General features: G+C 40.1%; 1 protein-coding gene across 11 annotated transcripts in view; it reads right to left on the reverse strand.

Moving 5' to 3' along the window:
- The window catches only part of kcnma1a (potassium large conductance calcium-activated channel, subfamily M, alpha member 1a), an 845,585-nt gene that overhangs the window by 184,117 nt on the left and 638,698 nt on the right, over positions 1-22,770 (reverse strand). For all 11 annotated transcript variants that reach the window (XM_072583314.1, XM_072583323.1, XM_072583322.1 and 8 more), the window contains one exon: positions 3,977-4,086. In XM_072583314.1, coding sequence (XP_072439415.1) covers positions 3,977-4,086 — 110 coding nt within the window. The remainder of the gene's footprint in view (positions 1-3,976; positions 4,087-22,770) is intronic.

Here is a 22,770-nt window from a genome sequence, read left to right on the forward strand (position 1 = left end):
CCAAACACCTTCTTCACTATCCTATCTACCTGCGACTCCACTTTCAAGGAGCTATAAACCTGCACTCCAAGATCTCTTTATTCAGCAACACTCCCTAGGACCTTACTATTAAGTGTATAAGTCCTGCTAAGATTTGCTTTTCTAAAATGCAGCACCTCGCATTCATCTCAATTAAACTCCATCTGCCACTTCTCAGCCCATTGGCCCATCTGGTCCAGATCCTGTTGTAATCTGAACTAACTCTCTTCGATGTCCACTACACCTCCAATTTTGGTGTCATCTGCAAAATTACTAACTGTACCTCTTATGCTCGCATCCAAATCATTTATATAAATGACAAAAATTAGAGGACCCAGCACTGAGCCTTGTGGCACTCCACTGGTCACAGGCCTCCAGTCTGAAAAACAACCTCCACCACCACCCTCTGTCTTCTACCTTTGAGCCAGTTCTGCATCCAAATGGCTAGTTCTCACTGTATTCCGTGAGCTCTAACCTTGCTAATCAGTCTCCCATGGGAAACCTTTCGAATGCCTTACTGAAGTCCACATAGATCGCATCTACCACTCTGCCATCATCAATCCTCTTTGTTGCTTCCTCAAAAAACTCAATCAAGTTTGTGAGACATGATTTCCCACGCACAAAACCATGTTGACTATCCCTAAGCAGTCCTTGCCTTTCCAAATACATGTACGTCCTGTCCCTCAGAATTCCCTCCAACAACTTGCCCACCACCGACATCAGGCTCACTGGTCTATAGTTCCCTGGCTTGTCCTTACCACCCTTCTTAAACAGTGGCACCACCCTAACCAACCTCCAGTCTTCTGGCACCTCACCTGTGACTATCGATGATACAAATATCTCAGCAAGAGGCCCAGCAATCACTTCTCCAGCTTCCCACAGAGTTCTAGGGTACACCTGATCAGGTCCTGGAGATTTATCCACTTTTATGCATTTCAAGACATCCAGCACTTCCTCCTCTGTAATATGGACATTTTGCAAGATGTCACCATCTATTTTCCGACAGTCTATATCTTCCATATCCTTTATCACAGTAAATACTGATGCAAAATACTCATTTAGTATCTCCCCCATTTTCTGCAGCTCCACACATGGGCCACCTTGTTGATCTTGGAGAGGCCCTATTCGCTCCCTAGTTACCCTTTTGTCCTTAATGTATTTGTAAAAACCCTTTGGATTCTCCTTAATTCTATTTGCCAAAGCTATCTCATGTCCCCTTTTTGCCCTCCTGATTTCCCTCTTAAGTATACTCCTACTGCCTTTATACTCTTCTAAGGATTCACTCAATCTATCCTGCCTATACTTGACATATGCTTTTTCTTAACCAAACCTTCAATTTCTTTAGTCATCCAGTATTCCCTATACCTACCAGCCTTTCCTTTCACTCTAACAGGAATATACTTTCTCTGGATTCTCGTTATATCATTTCTGAAAGCTCCCCATTTTCCAGCTGTCCCTTTACCTGCGAACATCTGCCCCCAGTCAGCTTTGGAAAGTTCTTGCCTAATACCGTCAAAATTGGCCTTTCTCCAATTTAGAACTTCAACTTTTAGATCTGGTCTATCCTTTTCCATCATTATTTTAAATCTCACAATTATGGTCGCTGGCCCCAAACTGCTCCCCCACTGACACCTCAGTCACTTGCCCTGCCTTATTTCCCAAGAGTAAGTCAAGTTTTGCACCTTCTCTGATAGGTACATCCACATACTGAATCAGAAAATTGTCTTGTACACACTTAACAAATTCCTCTCCATCTAAACCCTTAACACTATGGCAGTCCCAAATCTATATTTGGAAAGTTAAAATCCCCTACCATAACCACCTTATTATTCTTACAGAAAGCTGAGATCTCCTTACGAGTTTGTTTCTCAATTTCCCTATGACTATTAGGGGGTCTATAATACAATCCCAATAAGGTTATCATCCCTTTCTTATTTCTTAGTTCCACCCAAGTCACTTCCCTGGATGTATTTCCAGGAATATCCTCCCTCAGCACTGCTGTAATGCTATCCCTTTTCAAAAATGTCACTCCCCCTCCTCTCTTGCCTCCCTTTCTATCCTTCCTGTTGCGTTTGTATCCTGGAACATTAAAGCTGCCAGTCCTGCCCATCCCTGAGCCATGTTTCTGTAACTGCTATGATATCCCAGTCCCATGTTCCTAACCATGCCCTGAGTTCATCTGCCTTCCCTCTTACACCCCTTGCATTGAAATAAATGCAGTTTAATTTATTAGTCTTACCTTGTCCCTGCCTGCCCTGACTGTTTGACTCACTTCTGTTCTCAGCTGTACCTGTTTCAGATTGATCTCTTTCTTCACTATCTCCCTGGATCCTACCCATCCTCCTGAGCAGTTCTAGCAAATCTCCCTGCCGGTATATTAGTCCCCTTCTAATTTAGTTGCAATCCGTCCTTTTTGTACAGATCACTTCTACCCCAAAAGAGATTCCAATGATCCAAAAATGTGAATCCTTCTCCCATACACCAGCTCCGCAGCCATGCATTCATCTGCTCTATTCTCCTATTCCTGCCCTTATTAGCTCGTAGCACCGGGAGTAATCCAGATATTATTACTCTCGAGGACCTGCTTTATAAATTTCTGCCTAACTCTCTGTAACGTCCCTTCAGAATCTCAACTATTTCCCTTTCTATGTCATTGGTTCCAATGTGGACAATGACCTCTTGCTGGCCCCCCTCCCCTTTGAGAACATTCTTCACCCCCTCTGAGACATCCTTGATCCTGGCACCAGGGAAGTAATACACCATTCTGCTTTTTCGCTGCTGGCCACAGAAACGTCTGTCTGTACTTCGAATAGAGAATCCCCGAACACAATTGATCTCTTGGAACCCGACGTATTCCTCGTTGCATTACAGCCAGTCTCCATACCAGAATCTTGGCTGTTTGTGCTATGTTCCCCTGAGAATCCATCACCCCCTACATTTTCCAAAACAGCACACCTGTTTGAAATGGTTATATCCACAAAAGACCCCTGCAGTAGCTGCCTACCTCTCTTACCTTTCCTGGAGTTAACCCATCTATGTGACTGTATCGGAGACTTACCCCTTTCTTATAAGTGCCATCCATCACATACTGTTGCTGTTAGAAATTCCTCATTGCTTCTAACGGTTTCTCCAACTGATCCATTTGATCTGATAAGATTCGCATCCAACAGCATTTATGGCAGATATAATCCGCAGTAACCCATAAACTCTCTTTAAACTCCCACATGTGACAAGAAGTACATATCACTCTATTAAAGGCCATTTTTGCTCCTTCACAATCTACAGAACCAGAAACTAACACTGTCTTATTCCTCTCCAAATATTGCCCCAGGTTAAATTAATAGTTATGGCTAAGGGCTTATGCCTGAAACGTCGATTCTGATATTTTCGATTGTGAGGACTGATGCAAAGTATTCTTGAACTCCTTTGCCACATTGTGGTTCCTCAGCATTGTTTCCCCATCCTCATTCTCGAAAACACTTACGCTCACTTTGATTCCTGTCTTTATTTTTGTGTAACAAAGAAGCTCTTACTGTCCAACTGGCTTACCTTATTGGTTTATCACTAATCTTTGCCACATTGTACATATTTTTCTTTCAATTTGATACTTGTCTTAATTTCTACGATGGTTTATACTCTCCCTAACATCCTTCTTCCTCAAAGATGTAGCCTTATTGCGGCTCATGAATTATTTTGTTAAAGGTCTCCAAGGGTGGGATGGGGAATAAAATAGAAGCAAATGTTCAGACCATAGGGTATACACTTCGAAAAAGGTGCAGTTCAAGGAAACAAGGCCTGGTGCAATAATCAAGATGTGCATCAAGTCCTCTTGGAGCATAGTCTCTGTGCAACTGAAGCAATTGATAAGACTGCTCTGAGATTCACTACTCACAGGATTTAACCAATGCTTATTCATGAGCTTAAAGTCATTGTTGGAGATATGTTCTTGTTTACTTACTCGCAAACCGCAGGAAATGACAAGCCTATGAAGGCACTGGACAAATATTCTGTGTACATCTCATTTGCTACCCCTTCTAGGTAGTATTTCTGCCAAGTGTCCTCCTCAATCTAGAATGAAAAGAGAAACAGCACGTTGATACATCTCATGAAAGGAAAACCAAACTTTGGCCTGTAAAGAGATGGTTGAGTAAAATCCAATGCTGTATTTTTAATGGCGAAACCCAGGTCTGAGGTTTGATTGAATCAACAATATCAACTCTGGTAAAGTAATAGAATAGCAGAGAAATTAAATTAGCAAAGTTAATTAGTCCAACTGGAAGCATTTATTCTGCCTTCATAGCAAGCACTACCCACTGATCAGTATATCAAGGTATCATTGTTCATCATTGTGGTGATGTAATAGCACACTGGGAAAATACACATTGCCTTTTTATCCCCCTCAGCTTAAGATACAAGTACACTGTTTTCTAAAATTGTGAGGGGCATGGATAGGGTGAATAGCCAAGGTTTCTTCCCTAGAGAGGGACATCCAAAACTAGAGGGCATAGGTTAGGTGAGGGGGGAAAGAGTTAAAAGGGTTGTGAGGGATAACTTTTTCACGCAGAGGGTGGTGCATGTATGGAATAAACTGCCAGAAGTGGTGGTGGAGGTGGGTACAATTACAACATTTAAAAGGCACCTGGATAGGTACATGAATAGGAAGGTTTAGAGGGCTTGGGGCTGACTGATAGTATATAGAACTAGATCAGTTTAGGATATCTGGTCAGCACGAATGTGTTGGACTGAAAGGTCTGTTCCATGACTGTATGACTCTATGAAAGGCAATGCACTTTCACTTTATCCTATCAAGATTCAATTCCAGCCTAGGGTGACTGTCTGTGTGGAGTTTGCACATTCTCCCCGTGTCTACGTGGGTTTCCTCCGGGTGTTCCGGTTTCCTCCCACAGTTCAAAGATGTGCAGGTCAGGTGAATTGGCCATGCTAAATTGCCCATAGTATTAGGTGCATTAGTCAGACGGAAATTGGACTGGATGGGTTACTCTTTGGAGGGTCGGTGTGGACTTGTTGGGCCGAAGAGCCTGTTTCCACACTGTAGGGAATCTAATCTAACCTTAATCTAAAGACAAATCCATCTTGATGTTAATGCGTAGAGAAAAATAAAATTCAATTCTCCATCTCAAGCATTTTTACTTTGACAAGCATAAAATGCTACACAAAACACCAAGAAGAATAAACATCAGAATAAATACACTGAGTAGGCTGAAGGGGTTCTACCGCCTGTATGTCCGGTTGCTATTCATCAACACCTTTTACAATTCCAATTCAAATAGTAATATGAATGTTGATATGGTTCTGTTGTAAGTTTTCTTCCTGAATCACACTATTTTCTCTTTCATGACACAATGTACTCTGGGTCACGCTATCAGAGAACGAAGGCTCAACCGAAGATCTGGTTAAATGTTGGGATTGACAACAAAACTACTGCTCATACGTTTTTGACTGAGACATAGCCACAGCTGAGCTCGGTACTCAACAATGCTTCTTTGTCCAAAATGGCGATATTCAACCTAACCTTCATAAACATGCACTTCTACATTAGAAACATTCTCATTTTTCACCGTGCTACCGAGGTCTCTCTCAGCTACATCTGGCTAACGAGTAATTTTAAATTGCAAGCTTGTGATTAGGTCATTGAAAATGCATTGTTTCTCATTATTTTATGACAGTAAAAATGGATGAGGGAGAGAAATTACATATTTTATTTTTGAAAGAGATTCAATATTAGAAAATGAAACCTGAACGACTGTAACCTTGGCTGCCCTCCAAGCCTGCTCAACAGAGACATTTCTATAAGAAACTGCGGGCACAAATTTGTGGCACAGAGTGTTAGTATGGCAGATCTCTCTGTTACTAAATCTCTTGAAGCTCTTATTTTCAATTGTAGTTATCTTTGGATAGGCCAGGAATCAGCTGGGAAAGGAGATGACATAAAATCTAAGGAGTTAAACAATTCCCACACACTGTATCATTTTACTCAGAAAACAAAAGAAGAAAACTAAACATCGCTAAATTTTGACAGTTATTTTGTAAGTTGCCACATCTTTAGGTGTTTTTATGACAAAAAATATCATTCCATCAGTAGATGGAAAGATGACCTGCTTCCAGCTTTCTGCCAACACCTGATCTGGCTTGAATATTAGGAAGTGTGTGGCATAGCTTTTACTCCAAAGAAAAGTGTCTCTGTTCTATCTGACACCTCTCCATTCCACAAGACTAAAATCAGACTTTATTACATGATACACATGGGGAAGGTGTCTGAAGTAGCATGTAAGTGAGCCAACACAGTGTATTGCCAACCAAACCCATTTATCTCAAAAAGAATTACTGGGAAAGAAAAATAAGCATATGTCTTCTACTCCTTGTTAATTATAATCATCTGGAATGTTCCGGAATATTTTACTGCACTAAATAGAAATGGAATGCCAGCAAACTCAAATTAGTGCTGGCTTCTATACAACATTGAAGGTGGGATGTGAGAAAGGGGTGTAGATTTTGGGCACAATTAATCCCACTTGTCAAGTGGGTGAACAAAGAAAAATTGCTGCTCCATTGATCTCTTGGTGAACTATTGGAAAATTATCTCTGATAAACCAACACAATACTGGGACTTAGACAATAAGTAGGTGATGAATTATTCTGGGATCAGAATGTTGGTATGATTAGATGCTTGGGGTAAAACATTCACTTTTTTTAAAAAATGTCCCTTTATGTCAACTTGATTGCCCTCTGGTGCTTTTAAATGGTGTTATTAGAACTTGTGTCAACCCATACCATGTCCTATTTCATAAACTAGTTTAAACCCATTGCACATAATTGTACAGTAAAGATATTATGAATCCAGCACCCAGTTTGCTCTGCACTGACCAGTGCAACCAGACAATCTGACAAAACATTCAACTACCAGGTGTATATAAACTCACTACTTTTATCTGCAATCATCCATTTCCCATGACGCCAAACAATCCCTTGCAACTCTTCTTACTTTCTCTCCTAATTTTCTATTACCAATGATGCTCTTACAAACTTGGTCTTTTACAATTCCAAAAATGCCATTTTGCATGCTGTCCCTTCCCTTCTGCATTCTTATTGGGTTCAAACTATGACTCATTACTTGGTTTCTGACTTCATTTATTTATTGACAGAACCTCACGATGGTGTGTGCCTTATCTTCCTCAGTCTTCCTCCTTCCTATAACTTAACAATTTTCAAACCTTAGCTCATTTGCAAATGATCATCAGAGGTTCTCATTTTTTTTCCCCCTCTCATTTGTTCTTCGCAGTTTTGGATGGTGTTCTGTATTATGGCTCTTTCCCTTGGTCTCTTATTTTAAAATAAAATTAGAAACTGATCGATCAGTTTCTTTGTCCATGCCTTTAACTAAAAAAAAACACATTTCTACAGCATCTTTCCTGCTCCCAGACTCTCTCAGCCAGTCAAATACTTTTCAATTGGAGTCACAATTGTTCTGGGGGGAGATAAAAGGCAAACAATTTGGGTACAATAAGGTGATGGTAAAGCAAATGCGAAAACTGATCTGTCATGGTGCTGTAGGTTCAATCTCTAATATTGGGTAGGACACTGGAACTACTACACTTCAATGAAAAGCATCAGTCAACTCACAAAACCCCACCTGTAAAAGGTGGATTACAAATTACATGTTTTCAGAACAAGTCAGCTCCTTTTCAAAAAAAAACTTCAGTGTAGTGGTAATGTCACAGGACTAGTATCCAGATACTAAATGCAATTAAAAGTTAGTCCAATGCTAACCATGTAAATGTTGTTGATTTTCATTTTTATAAACCCCATCTGGTTCATCAATGTCCATGCAGGAAGGAAATCTTCTGTGTCTACCCTGTCTGGCCTGCATGTGACTCCAGACCCACTACAATATGCTTGACTTTTGACTGGCTGAAACAGTCCAGCCAGCCATTCAGTTATATCCAATCACTAGAAGTCCAAACAAAGGAGTGACACTGGACACATTACCCAGCATCAATCTAAGCATCAGAATCAACATTGACAAACACAGCCCTGTTGACCCTGTAAGAACTTCCTTAACAAACATCTGGGGCTTGTGACAAAACTGGAAATTCAGTCTCTCAGACTAATCAAGCAACAGCCTGAGTCATGCTCATGGAATCATACCTTACACACTTACCATAACAGTATCAATGGGAGTGACTACCGTCCAACCATTGTGGAGGTAAAGTCCCGTCTTCACAGTGAAGATCCCCTACATCTTGTTGTGTGGCACTACTGTGTTGAATGGGATTGACTTAGCCATTCAATATGGGGCATCCATGAGGCACTGAGGCCATCAGCAGAGCAGAATTATATTAAACAATAATCTTTAATCTTATGGTCTGGCATATTCCCCACTCTACCATTACAATTAAGCGAGGAGATCAACCCTGGTTCAAGGAAGAGTGCAGGAGAGCACGTCAGGATCAGCAAAACACCTACCTAAAGGTGACATGCCAACCTGACGAAGCTACAAAACAGGACTACTTGTAGACTAAACAGGATTAGCAGCAAGTGATAGATGGGGTTTAGCAACATGACAATCAAAGAATCAGATCCAAGCTTTGCAGTCCTGTTCATCCAGATGTGAATAGTGATTAATAACAGAGAGGACGTAAAGGCTCCAAAAATATCTTCATTTTCAATGATTGGGAAGCCCTCAGTATCAGTGCAAAACACAAGGCTAAAGTATTTATATCAATCTTTAGCCAGAAGAGCCAAGTGGATGATCCATCTCAGCCTCCTTCTGAGATCCCCAGCATCAAAGATCACAATTTCACCAGTTTGATTTACTCCACATGATAACAAAAAAATGTATGGAGGTACTGGGCATTGCAAAGATTAACGGCCCTATCAACGTTCTGGCAAGAGTAATAAAGACTTATGCTCAAAAACTAGCAGTACCACAGCCAAGCTGTTGCAGTACAGCTAGAAAACAGACATCTACCCAGCAATGCTGAAAATCACTGAAAACTTAAAAATACTGGGGATCACAGCAGGTCAGGCAGCATCCCTGAAGAGAGAGCAAGCTAATGTCTCGAGACTTCATCAGAGTTGTCAGCTGACATTCAATGACATTATCATTGCTGATTCCCCTGGGGAGTATAACTGATCAGATTCTGAATGGGGCAGTCCATAAAGCACTGTAGATCCAAGATCAGTACACAGCGAGTCATTGAGTGGTGAGTAACCAATCCCATCTCCTCAATGCCTCTTCACCATCTATAGGCAACAACCAGAAATGAAATACAATACTATCCACTTTTATGGTCCAATGTGACTCTGAAAACACTCAAGAAACTTGGCACCATCTAAGACAAAGCATCTTGTTTGATTGCTAACCTATCCACTACTTTCAACATTTACTATCTTCACCAATGACTCTCAGTGGCTGCAGTGTGTGCCATCTCCAAGATGCACTGAAGTAGTTCACCAAGGCTCCTGAGAAAGCCCCTTACAAATCCATGATAACACCGTCTAGAAGGAGAAGGCAGTAAATGGATGCAAGTTCCCCTTCAAGCCACATACTGTCCTGATTTGGAATCACATTGTTGTATCATCAGTGTCACTGTGTGAAATTCCGGGAGCTTTCTTTCTAATAGAATTGGAGTTGCACCTACATCCCACAGGCCGCAGTAAACCACCACCATGTCGAGAGCAATTAGAGACAAAAATCACATGCTGGCCCAGCCAGTGACAACCACATTCTGAGAATGAATTGAGAAATAACCAGAAGGTAGCAGTTAGAGCAATTAACTATTTTCAGGATGAGAAAAAAATTAAAAGAATCATCTCAAATAATTGGCAAGTATAATGCTTGTGAAATAATTATTGCTGATTTATTTGAAAACCTCTCCAAGTGAATGATGACATGAGTTACTTGCCTCACTTCTGATCAATTAGTGATAGAACCCTCTAGTTCTAGTTGCCCCCCACCCTAGGAAAGAAAACCCTGTCTATTTACCCTATCCATGCTGCTTATGATTTTATAAATCTCTATAGGGTCACCCCTCAGCTTCTGACACTCCGGGGAGAAAATCCCAGCCTATTCAGCAACTCCCGACAACATCTTTGCAAATCTTTTCTGCACCCTCTCAAGTTTAACAACATCCTTCCTATAGAAGGTCAATCAGAATTATACACAGTATTCTAAAAGTGGCCTCACCTACATCCTGTATAGCTGAAACATGATATCCCAACTCCTTCACTCAATGTCCCGATCAATGAAGGGAAGTATGCCCAATGCCTTCTTCACCGCCCTGTCTACCTGCACCTGCACCCGTGGGTCTCTCTGTTTGACAACAGTGCACAGGACCTACCATTAACTGAATACTGTTCTGGTTTGCCTCACCAAAATTCAATACCTCACATTTATCTAAATTAAATTCCATCTGCCACTCTTTGGCCCAGTTGCCCCTCTGATCAAGGTTCCACTATAACACACCTATTTGCGTCATCTGTAAACCATGCCTCCTATATTCACATCAAAACAGTGGACCCAGCACCAACCCTTGTGGTTACAGGCCTAACACAGAACTCTTCCCAGTACCAAAATCCATTGTATATGAGCTATTGGCTATGATTATTTTGATAAGCTTAGTTAACCACGTTGGAAAAAGTAAACTTTGGAGTGTTGCATTATACTTTCAACTTTAAAAATACAACTATGTTACCTCCAATCCAGATGTTTAAAATCAGAAATGCATTAAATAAAGCAAATACTTTTACAATGTGCTAGGCATCAATTTTAAGTGAGTTAAAATTAAGGTAGCTTGACAATTCAGTTATGTACTACCTGGGCACAGCGTGGTGTCAGACTAGTTATTCACTTGGCTACTTGTGCACTGGTCTATTCCCAGCTAATCATTCATCTCGTCTAACCCAAACTCCAGCAAGAAGTGAAATCCTTAGTCCTGAGGTTGCTGGCATTGATTCCTTTCATCACCTGAGGAACAGATTTATAGTGGCCGCTGGTGTTAACTTCTGGTAAGATGGTGATGGAATAAGGTTTCTGAGCCTGGGGCTCATCCGTTTTGTCTGCTTTTCATTTCATTCCTTTTCTTTTTTTCCCTTTCTCTTTTTTTCTATTTTGTTTTAGTTACCTCTTGGTGAAGACTCGGTCACAGTGACGGTATCGGTGGTGGCGTGTGGGCCTAGCAGCACGGCCTCCTGATGAGTTTGGGTTCCCTGCGGCGTCTGCATCAATGAGGTGGTCCGAGTGCTGACTCATGGCTCCTGCTGCGGAGGCGGATTTGGGTTTCCGGCAGTGTCTGCTTCCAGTGCAGACTTATGGAGGCGAAGGCAGAGGTGAGTTTGGGCCCAGTGTAAGATGAAGCGGCAGCATCGGGAAAGTTCACCCAAAGCGGAATCATGGTATAGCGGCAGAGTAGAGTTTGGGCCAGTCCAGTATCTGGCAGCATTGGTAACATCTGAATTGGCGAGGTCCAGCGAGGAGTCACAATGGTGAGGGCACTGGTGAAGGTGAGATGGCACCGAAGAGTGGCAACTTTTCGTACTAGTGGTGGCAACGGTGCAGTGAAAGGGAGGCCTATCTGGCAACCAGGCCCATGGCAAAGCATTTAACAGAAAGGACCGTAAGGCTGAACATTTTCTTTATCTCTTCATTTTTCTGCCTTTATTTCCCATGTATTTTGTTTATTTTTCTGTCTTTCAATTTGATGCCAGAGAGTGGCAACACGATACAACACTTACTTTGTAACAAGATACACCTGACAATAAATAAGTAAATGCCTCCATATAGATGGGATTTATGTAAGGGATTAGTTGAAGTTAGGATTCAGGTCACAACTGAAGGGGGATGCAGCAGAAGAGAAGGGTCTTTTGGTCACATGTGGCCACTGTGGATGGTGAGGGAAGGAGTGGGCGGACATCTGTTCACCCTGCCTTTCACTAAGGGACCTGCGCTCATGTGAGGATTAGATGATCCACACAGGAAGGAAGATATTTCCTCCAGGTGCCTTTGTTCAGCTCAGGGGCAGCTTGTATATTACTTGAGTTAACCAGCCCACAGGTTTCCCACAGTGTTCAAACTGCTGGCTGGGAATAGGCTAGTTGCAAATACAACTGACAGCTATCAACAATTAGACCACTATATCCTTCCTGTAACATCAAGGGACAATTTAAGCCTATTTTCCTTTTAAATTCCCAAGCAATCTGTTAGAACTCTCTCCTGAAGCAGCTTGGCAATTAGTGACATCCAACCCACCAATCTAAATCAAAGTGATCCCACTGCCCACCACTGATAAACACGGGGTAGAGAGCAGAAAAAAAGACAGCCAGGGCTATACAATACTAGCAATATCTCCAAATAAAGAGATAATCAGGCTTCTACAGCAAATCAAAAATTCCAAGTGTTTTGCTCCACGGGTGTTTAGTGATACAACCACAGCAACGAGACACAGTAATTATCACCAACACCCCTTCTGAATCTGCACTACAGCAGTTTGTTTTTCACAAACTAATGACAGTGGATCAGCACAGATGTTCCTTCCCTCCTGTGAAAGATAATTCATTAATTTTCACAAGAAAATCCTACTATATATAACTTTGCCAGATCCTGGAACTACCCTCTGTTTTGGAAATCTCATTCTTGGTCTACAGCTTCTGCTTCTTGAAAATGGGTTTTCATTTATGTGTTAAAATGGATTACAAGGCATTAATTGCCCTGAACTAGGCTGATACAGATCGCAATGGAAGGTAGAGGAGACAGCCAAATTAGAAACTCGAGAAGAACCATAAAACGTTACATTCTGTGCTCCTCAAAGCTTTCACCCTTAAATATGACAGCTAACAATGTGCGATAATTTGCTGTTATTAAGCTAAATGTTGACTATAATTCCCATTGGTTGGCAGTGGCTTGCTATCTGATAAAGTAGTATGGTGTCTGACATTGTGGTTGACGTCGATGTACACCCAAGTTATGAGAGTTCTAGTAGGCTTTGAAGAACAATGTCTCCAGGACTGTTGGAAGTTGTGAGGGAAAGCATCAAAGCTTCTATTCCTTCCATTTGAAAGTACAACATCACATTTTCATTGCTGAGATTTCAAAACATTCAGAGCCAATGTCTATAATTATCCACAAAAATCCAACCCTACCAGTTCAGTTAGTCTAGAATAATTTCAGGGAACCGTAGCTCAGACTTGCCATTCAAACAAACAGAGTTTCACACCTTTACATCACCCCTGCTTATCACGGGCAGTTGCTAATATTGGACCTAAGTGCCACTAAACGCTCCTACTCCCATGTGAGTTAACAATAGCACAGTTTATAATGGGTTACAATAAATGCAACCATATCAGGCAATGCATCATAAAATGCTGCCATGCATCTCTCCTAGGACCATTTCCTGTTAGCAGGCTGCAGCTTCCCGACATCAGTCCTGCAACAGACAGGGAGTTGCAAACAACGCCAAACTATATTTTAGTAACCAGTTAAAATGCAGAGATCACAGCAGTGGTGATTAGTTGTACACTGTATTTAGCAGGAAACTGTGCAAACACCACCATGCTTACCAGAAGGGGTGGTGACAGTCATAAGAAGTTGGTTGCAGTAACATGTACTTTTGATTACAGTTTCAGCTCCTGCTCCCTTTTAAAATGCATCTTTTCCAATTTTCATTGAAAAGAGTGGAACAAAAGAAAACAAGCTGAAGGCCTGAACCCTTATGGGAAATCCCTGGAAGAGTTATGAGTGCTGGAGTGTTAACTTTCCACTATTGAGAAGTGGAAGCGTATGCTTCATACTGGCACGTTTTGCCAATAAGCCATGACACGCTTTTGCGCTGTGATTTCTGTGCTAAAACCTCACAGATTTTACAAAGAATGCACCACTCAACCTTTGAAAAGGATGTGAGGAATCTAAAACTCAAGACATGACATCATGAAGCTTGAATTGCAATTGAGAGGGGAGGAAAAATTATCTTTGCATGAGCATAATGAATGAAAGAGTTGTTGGAGAGATGACAATTGCATAAACAGCACTGGCTTTCAAAATAGCTTCTTAAGGTTTTTGATTCATATATTGGGCTGTCATTCTCATTCAAATGAAATGACAGGAGTTTACTACATTAGAATGAAATAAAGATGAACTGGGAGCTCATAAATTTGAAGCCTGTGTGTCTTCATGCAATCAAGGATAAAGAGAAGAAACAGCACGTGTAGAGGAAGAACTGGTATCATGGGGATTGTGGCCATTCAGGAAGAGGTGCCAAATTAACTGTAATTTATGGTGTTGAATTCTGAGGTTGCAACTGAGGCTTTTGGTAGTATATCAATCAACTATGGAACAACATCAAAGTCAGAAGTATAGGTGCAAAGGTAAAAGAAAAAAAAAGCATACTTCAATTAAACGTGGAATACTACAAGAGTTTCTGCTAGGAACTGAAGGAAAAACACCTTCTGGCTTCATGTATAAAAGAATTCTCCTCAGACCTGGGTAGATTTATGTTCAGATTAATGTGCTGAAGAAAATGTATTGCTTGAACAATGTCCAATACACTTAATACTGTTTTTAATAATTTGCATGTGTTTGTGGAGTTAGCTTGTACAAGTACTAGCTAAGCATTCCTTTTGACTGGTCTTCGACTTTATTTTTAAGCCTGGATTTAATGCAAAATTACTTTGAGAAATGTATGAAAATATTTCAACATGAACACGTAATTTAGTGATTTGTCAATGCATTTCTGGCACTTTATCAACTCTGTGTTTAATATGCACCATTTATTTTCAGACTTAATTTTGAAAGATGAAATCAGCACTTGGATTTCGAAATGCTCCATAAACTCCCTTCACACCAAATTCTTGAGTGACAACACAGAACCAAGTGATTGATCATTTTCAGGTTTTCTTAACCCTCGAATGAGATTTTGATTAAAACAAATCATTTTTCATCAACGGATCACCAGGTGATTAGTTATTTCAGCAGAACGTAAGTAAACAAACAGCAGCTGTGATTAATAAAGGCGATGGATGGGATCCAACTTTTTAATTCCCAGACAGGTTCAGTGTTCCTACAGCCAATAGAGGAAGTTTTATTATTCCCCTAATCCCTAAAAGCTTTGGCCTGCACAACTGGTCCTGTTAAAAGCCAGGACCCTGGAGACTTTGTTATGCCGATTAAAAGCCAGAGAAACAACAGTAAATTATCAAATACACTTCGGAAAAAAATATGAAGTCTATTCTCAACTTGGTGACAGGTATGATGTATGTATGTTTTGAAATGATGTGAAACCTTACCTAAACTAATTACTTCATTCATGTTAACAAAGCACTCCTCAGAGTCTGATAATTAACTGATTCATGCCCAAGACACAGTGGCATGAAACATCAGAAGAAGTGGCTTTCCCATTAACCAAATAAAAAGCTAACAATTTTGTATGTACAATACAAATAGCAAGCTTTAATTTTGAAGTGAATAACGTGATTTGAAATTTCTAAACAATTCTGGATATATTAACAGCCACATTAGAGTTGGTTATCTACCATGACCAATATCACAGAGTTTGTCCTATCATAATGTACAGCAATTCTGGGAGTTTCAGTGTCCCCTGAGGGCAGAAGACATGTTCAGTGTGGCAGAGCAGATCAGCACCCTTAACTATTTTCTCACACATTCACAGCAAGCAAAAGCTCTAGGGTGTGGCCTATGAAGATCCTCCAAACAACAAGAGATTTCCTGACCCTGGATATGGAAGAGCTGTCTGACAGAACCTCATGACATGAAATTGTAGCTAAGTTAGAAGCTAAGAGTCCCCAAGTCATTTTACATGCATCAATACAGGAAAGGGTAGTCTCCCAGATCTGACTTTATTATAGAGAAAATAAGTAAAAAGAATGAATTCCTTTAAAGCTTATCACCTTTACTTCTTAAGTATTTGCTTTACAAGTTAAGCAATGTAAATACTGTTACTCTCCACATTATGACAGATGTGACCACCACCAAAGATAAAGCCACCTGCAGGTTACATACCCTTCTAGCTGAGCTGGTGGCATCATGGGCTCCTCCAAGCAACCAAAGGTCATTAATTTATATACTTAACAGAGACAATCTCATCAGAACCTAAAGCTGTCTGCATTGAAACTGCAACATGCATTCTTCCAGTGAATTAAATATTTCTACAAACAATATAGTTTTCTAATTTTTAAACTGGCACATAGACAGGATGGCTACCCCAGGAAAATGTGTTACAAAAAGAAATCATGCTACAAAAAGAAATCATGTTACACAGTTGAGCGTGCAAAACATCAGTCATATCAATAATGAGAAACACAAATTTCTCAAAGCAGTTTGGTTGCAGTTGAAAGAAATCATTAATTCTACTGTTGACTGGCGATTGGACTTTCTTTCTCGATGGTAAATGGCATCAGAATCATTCAGATAAATAATAGTTTTTTTTGCAATTTTTGTAGGTCAGTAAAGCTCTTACATTAGAAGTGGCACCACAGTCACAATCATAATGAATGAGAGGTGTGTGCAGGTCCTTGCACTGACCATTAAAATGAATGCTCCTATCACTTCTGGCCTAATTGCATGACACATAAAAGAGAACTGATAATCCATCACTGTCCACCATGCCACCCCAAACAACAAAGCTCTCTCATCACCCTCCCCCTGAAAAAATGAACAAGCATGAAAATAATTTATTTCTCTAGATAACAATCTACTTTGAATTCTGTGTCATTGTATCCAACGTGACTCAATGATTCAGTTGCTTAGAACTATATTTTCACTTAATGGTGATACTTATGTGGTATTTTTGGACATTCTGAATCATTTCAAGTAATACAGCATGACTTCAAACTATCAATATGGTCTAAGAATAAATAAAGATTTGCATCTAACTAATGCTTTTCACGACCACCAAATGTCCCAAAGCACTTTACTATCAACAGAGTGGTTTTGAAGTGTAATCACTGTTGAAGTGCAGAAAACATGGCAGCTAATTTGTGCTCAGAAAACTCCCATGAACAGCAATGTGATAACGACCAGATAATCTGTCTCTTGTGATGTTGATAGAGGAATAAATATTGGCCAGGACATCATGGATAACCGAACTATTACTCTTCAAAACAGCACCACGGGATCTTTGATATCCAACCAAGCTGACAGATCAGGCCTTGTTTAACGTTTCATACAAAAAGTGTAGCTCTAGCAATGTAATGTTCCTTCAATATTGAGTGGGAGTATCAGTCTTAACATTGGTGTTCAAGCTATGGAGTGTGACTCAAACCCAGAACGTTATAACCTTGTGCTTCCAACACAAAATGCATTATTTTTTAATATGACTGTATAGTGGAGAGTTAAAGTGCTAATTTTGGTTGATGCACTGATGTATCAGTCGAAAGATTCATGCTCTATCATAGATGCATGAATTCTGTTCTTAGTGACCTTGTCCCAATATGTGCAGAAAGCGAGATTTTTTTGGGATGCACACATTTTTACTACATATGGTTCATAGCATCACTCTTCTGGTCTAGCTGAAAGCAAAGGTTAATTTTCTTGGAGATCGTCATTAAGATTGTTGAAGATGAAATTACTTTTTAACTCTCCTAGAAAGAATTAACTGATGAATTGTCCTTCAGCCACAGTCCAAAACATTTCAAATACTTCATCTGCAAAATTTTAGGAAGTTCTTAAAAATACACTTTGGGCTGGTCTAATTATGAGAAATAAACTCCTGAATGTTCAACTGGCAGTTACTTAAGATTGAACTTGAATTAAGCTTTTGCTACCTTTAAGAACTCACTTTACCCGTGAGAACTATCCAGACTTCCTCTTAACTAGGTGTGCAAACTCATTTTTATTCAAAGATTCAATAAGAACAATTTAATAGAATTCCAATTATGGCTTATTTCAAAAAATAGAACACATTCTACCCAGCCAGAATCAGTAGGTGATGATCCTATTTCTAATGCAGATGAGAAGCTCAATATAATGTCACTTATAGCTCTTAATTCTGGATATCAAACTAGATGGATTCAGCAGCAAAATGTCCATTCTTATGAATAACCAACTTAAGAAATGCTCTCCAGCAGCAACCCAAGGCCAGGCTCAGCATTTTCCTGTATTACAATTTTCTCAGATTCTAAGTTGGTCACTACCATGAGACCATAATGTGTTTTGGAAGTATAGCAAATAGTGGCATAGATAAAATGAAGCAGATAGCAAGTAAGCAAAGACTTGAAGGGTTAGTGGTTTGAGTAGAATAGCTGTTTGGTTTTAAAACTCAAGTCAACTTTTCTGTTGTGCCGTATTAGGATGTGCACTGGAGATTGAATGATTTTGGTGATATTGCTATTTGTTAAAAACAAAGGGTAAGTGCACAATGTCGAATTAGGGTCACTGGACAATCCAGACAATTTGCAAGCCATTCACTCAGGCCTCATGTTAGAAGCCTGTTGGCTAAGTGCCTCCCTCTAAGAATGGGGTATGTTTAACAAATCCTTGATCAGACAGGACTTGTCATCTTTGACATTCTTTTCTTCAGGCTAAAGGTATCACTGTTTTCAATGGACAGATCAACTGAGTTACACAGGCAGTGCTACAAAAACATTAGTTCTCTTTTTCATTAGTTTTTAAAATCATTATATGGAAAACACAAGTCAGGTTGATGAAGTACATACAAGCAATATGTGGGCTATGAATGCCCTTTTGGAGAAGACATTTGTGTTCAAATTTCATCTAATTGTAAATCCAATTTGCTTAACACATGGTACATCAAACACAATTTGAAATGTTTGGAAGATCTGCATTTTAACCCAACAGTTCCTGATGTAAAGATATGCTGGCCCTGAAAAGCAGACAACAGCATAATTAGAATGTCTTTCATGGATAAAAGTCTGACAGACAAATTCTACCAAAATTATTCGTCATTGTTTCATAAAAAGTATTTTTTTTATTATAAATGTATGCTGAACTTTACTAATATATTAGAAGTCAAATTCTTTTTCATTTCTTGCCAAATGTTAAATAAAAATAAAAGGTTCCATATGAATGCTGTAGAAGCTGGAGGAATAAATCAAATGATTCTGGTTTCAGTGTTTGCTTTAAAATGAATAATACAGCAGGCAGTCAAAATGAATCATACTGTTTAAGGTCCAACATAATGGGTAAGGTCTGTTTTATTTTCCTAAAATTGCAAAACCAAGACCTTGGCTGATGGAAGCTTCAGACACTTTAACTATTTATGGGAAAGTGATTGCCAAGGTTGGAATTTAAATCCCAGTCTGAGTTTTTCAAAGAGGCTTCAAGGTCCAGCTGTTGGATCAGGTAGTGTTGGCCACTGCTGAGGCTGCACCTCCACGGTGAATATGGCAGACATTTACTGGCGGGGGGTGTGGAGGGAGAAAGGGATTGCACTAGAGATGTTCTCAGCATAGCCGTGGTCTTTTTGATCCATGGTGTACTGTTTCGGAAAGTCACAGATCCATTAGAATGTGCCAGGGTTCACTACTATGGCAACGTGCCCTTCGGACACACAAGACTGCCCACAGGGATAGTAACAGCACCTTAACTGGGCCATGAAGTGCTTTATTTGCCACACCACTGATGTTCTTCATGCTGGCAATCTGTCATAGAACAGGGAAGATGTTGGGTTTCTTGTCTATCACCTTTTGCCACCATATTGCTAGCACACATCTCCCAACCCAACAGCAATACATAAAATGCATCTCCTTGTGTACTGGCTACACTAGCTGTGCATTTACCATCCATTCATGCCTCATAAATTGGACCAGATGGTCATAAACAGATGTAGGAAGATACATTAATCTGCTGAATTTTCTAATATACAATTATACAAAGACATAAGCTATAAAACATGAGGAAAAGATTTCAGTTGGGTGCCCTGTAGAATAAAATCATAAATATACTTATTTTTTACAAACAGGCTTATAATTTTGTTATCCATGCCTTAGTTCTCTCAAGATCCTTCTGTTGCAAGGTGGCTCCATCACAGGAATGTTTTTTATTTAAAATTCTCATCATGTTTTTAAATCTCATCCTTCCCCCATCATTGTAAGCTTCTCCAGCCCTACAAGGATCCAACATCTCCATGTTCCTATTAATATGGTCTTTTGTCCATCTCTGAATGCCATCATTCTACCATTGGTAGCTGTGTCTTCAACGGTCTTATTTTTAAGTACTGGATATCTCTCATAAACTTTGTTTTCTTTCAATATGATACTTAGAACTGACCACTTTGATAAAGTTTTTTTTTCAGCACTTGTCCTAAATCTCTTCGTATGGTGAGGTGATACATGTTGCTCATTGACAAACCTATAGCGTGTTTTTGGACATTTTTTACCACATTAAAGTTGCTACGTGGATACAAGTTATTGTTATTATGCATCACACACAGAATGCAATTTCCTTCATGATTATTGTTGGATACTATTTGCTAAAGAAATGCTTTTGCAATTATTACTAACAATTACCAGAATCCAAATCAAGTTCAGATCCATTTATAGGTCCAACAGTTCAAGACATCTCTATCTCACATGGAGTACAGTCGAGAGTGTGATGCTGGAAAAGCTCTTTATCAGGATGAAGAGCTTTTGCGCGAAATGTCGATTCTCCTGCTCCTTGGATGCTGCCTGACCTGCTGTGCTTTTCCAGCACCACACTCTCGACTCTAATCTGCAGCATCTGCACTCCTCACTTTCACATGGAATACTGCTGGGCTACAACAACCAAGTAGGTTGGAGAATGTATGCTGTCTTACCCAAATCCATCACCGCGACAGCATTGTGACGGGGCATTGGGGAGGAGAAGCTTGGTCTACAATCTGAAATATCTTTGGTGAGGAGGTCAGGTTCATCAATCAGCACAAATGAATAGCTCATTGTCAGTGAATGGTCAAGTTTGTACTTTAAGAAGTATCATATGAGGACGGCACGGTGGCTCAGTGGTTAGCACTGCTGCCTCATAGCACCAGGGACCCAGGTTCCATTCCAGCCTCGGGCAACTGTCTGTGTGGAGTTTGCACATTCTCCCTGTGTCTGCGTGGATTCCCTCCCACAATCCAAAGATGTGCAGGTTAGGTGAACTGGCCATGCTAAATTGCCCATAATGTTCAGGGATGTGTAGGTTAGGTGCATTAGTCAGGGTAAATAACTCGTAAAGAGTTTGGCTGGGAAACTCTTTGGAGGGTCAGTGTGGACTCATTGGGCCAAAGGACCTGTTTCCGCACTGGAGGGATTCTAAAACTCTAAATTCATTTGGACAAGGTATGGGAGGGTAATCAGCAATAACAGCACAAAACCCAAAATGTGAGTCATTGCCTTGGTAATTGGGGTTTTAAAAAAACGTTTTTAAAAAATAATTGAAACTGTAAGGAAAGCGTGAGAGGAGGATGGGTGGTGGAAAAAAGAACTTCCTGAACTAGCTCCAAGTCAGAACTGGAATGAAATGTCCTGTTTTATCTCTTAAGTTTGTTTTTATTTGTTCATGGGATGTAGGCAGGGGGCCAAGATTTGTTGCCCATTCCTACATGTCCTTAAAAAGGTGGTGGTGAGCCATTATTGTAACATAGGTACACATTATTAAGAAGGAAGATTTTGACTCAGCAGCAGCAAAGGAATAATAATATAATTTCGAATCAGGACAATGTGGGGCTTGGAGGAAAACTTGTAGGCAGAGGTATTCCTTTATCTCTCAAAAATATTACAAATCCGCACATATTTCTCATCGACCTTTTTCAATTGTGAGGGTGTAGTATCCCTGATTTGCCTTTGCCATTACTTTACCTTTTGAATGCACAGTTTGTTATGTGGGTGGAAAGGCTGGTGCAATTTTGTGGGGCTCCGTGACCAGGAGCCAGTGAATTGCTCACCACACAGCATGTCTCAATTCCTATTGCAATAGTATCAGACTGAGACCCTGGAACAGCTGTAGTACATTACACAAGGGTATACAACAACAATTCAGAGAATACTGGCACCTGGCAAATGAGACAGATGCTGGTGCCCTGACATCTCTGTTACTGTCCCAGAAATAAATCAATAGGGTAATTCACGTGTTTTATTAAAATCCTATATTCCAGATCCTCTATGGTCAAGGTGGCCCCAAATCTGAAGAGTCACTTTTTAAAGAATCCTTACATTGTCTGATCTTTCTGATGCCAAGGAACTTCTAGATCCATAAATAATTGAAGATTACAGTAACAGCAAACCTGTCTCACAATTATTGTTACCTTGACACCTTTCCCACTAGTACCCACAAACTTGATACTGCATGGAATACCTCACATTTTATCTTTTTCACTCGTCTTACTTATCTTCAAATGCCACACACTAAAGATACAAATACTGAAAGTGTAAGTCGCGATACCATACATGATCTTCTTTCTCCATCTGATGCCACTTTTCTCGTTGGACTTCATGTTTAGAACGGAATCCTTCAACAATTTCATTGTTCACCCTCCAAACTACAAGTGCTCCAAATTGCTGCCACATTTCATTATTTGTGGTCTCTTTTGCTGCAAGAACTGATATCCTTGTATTTCAGTTGAAGATATGATCTGGTCTGAGTGGAAAGTTTAGTACTAATGGAGTACGCCTTGCAACTAACTGAAATTTGAAGCATAACTTGATCCATCCTTTTGCTCCAGCTGGCTGGCTCCATCAGCATTGCGAGCATCCACAACACACACAATTTACCAACATTTTAGAACTTGCATTTATATAGCCATT

This window comes from Chiloscyllium punctatum, chromosome 13, assembly GCF_047496795.1.
Source record: "Chiloscyllium punctatum isolate Juve2018m chromosome 13, sChiPun1.3, whole genome shotgun sequence".
Taxonomy (NCBI): Eukaryota; Metazoa; Chordata; class Chondrichthyes; order Orectolobiformes; family Hemiscylliidae; genus Chiloscyllium; species Chiloscyllium punctatum.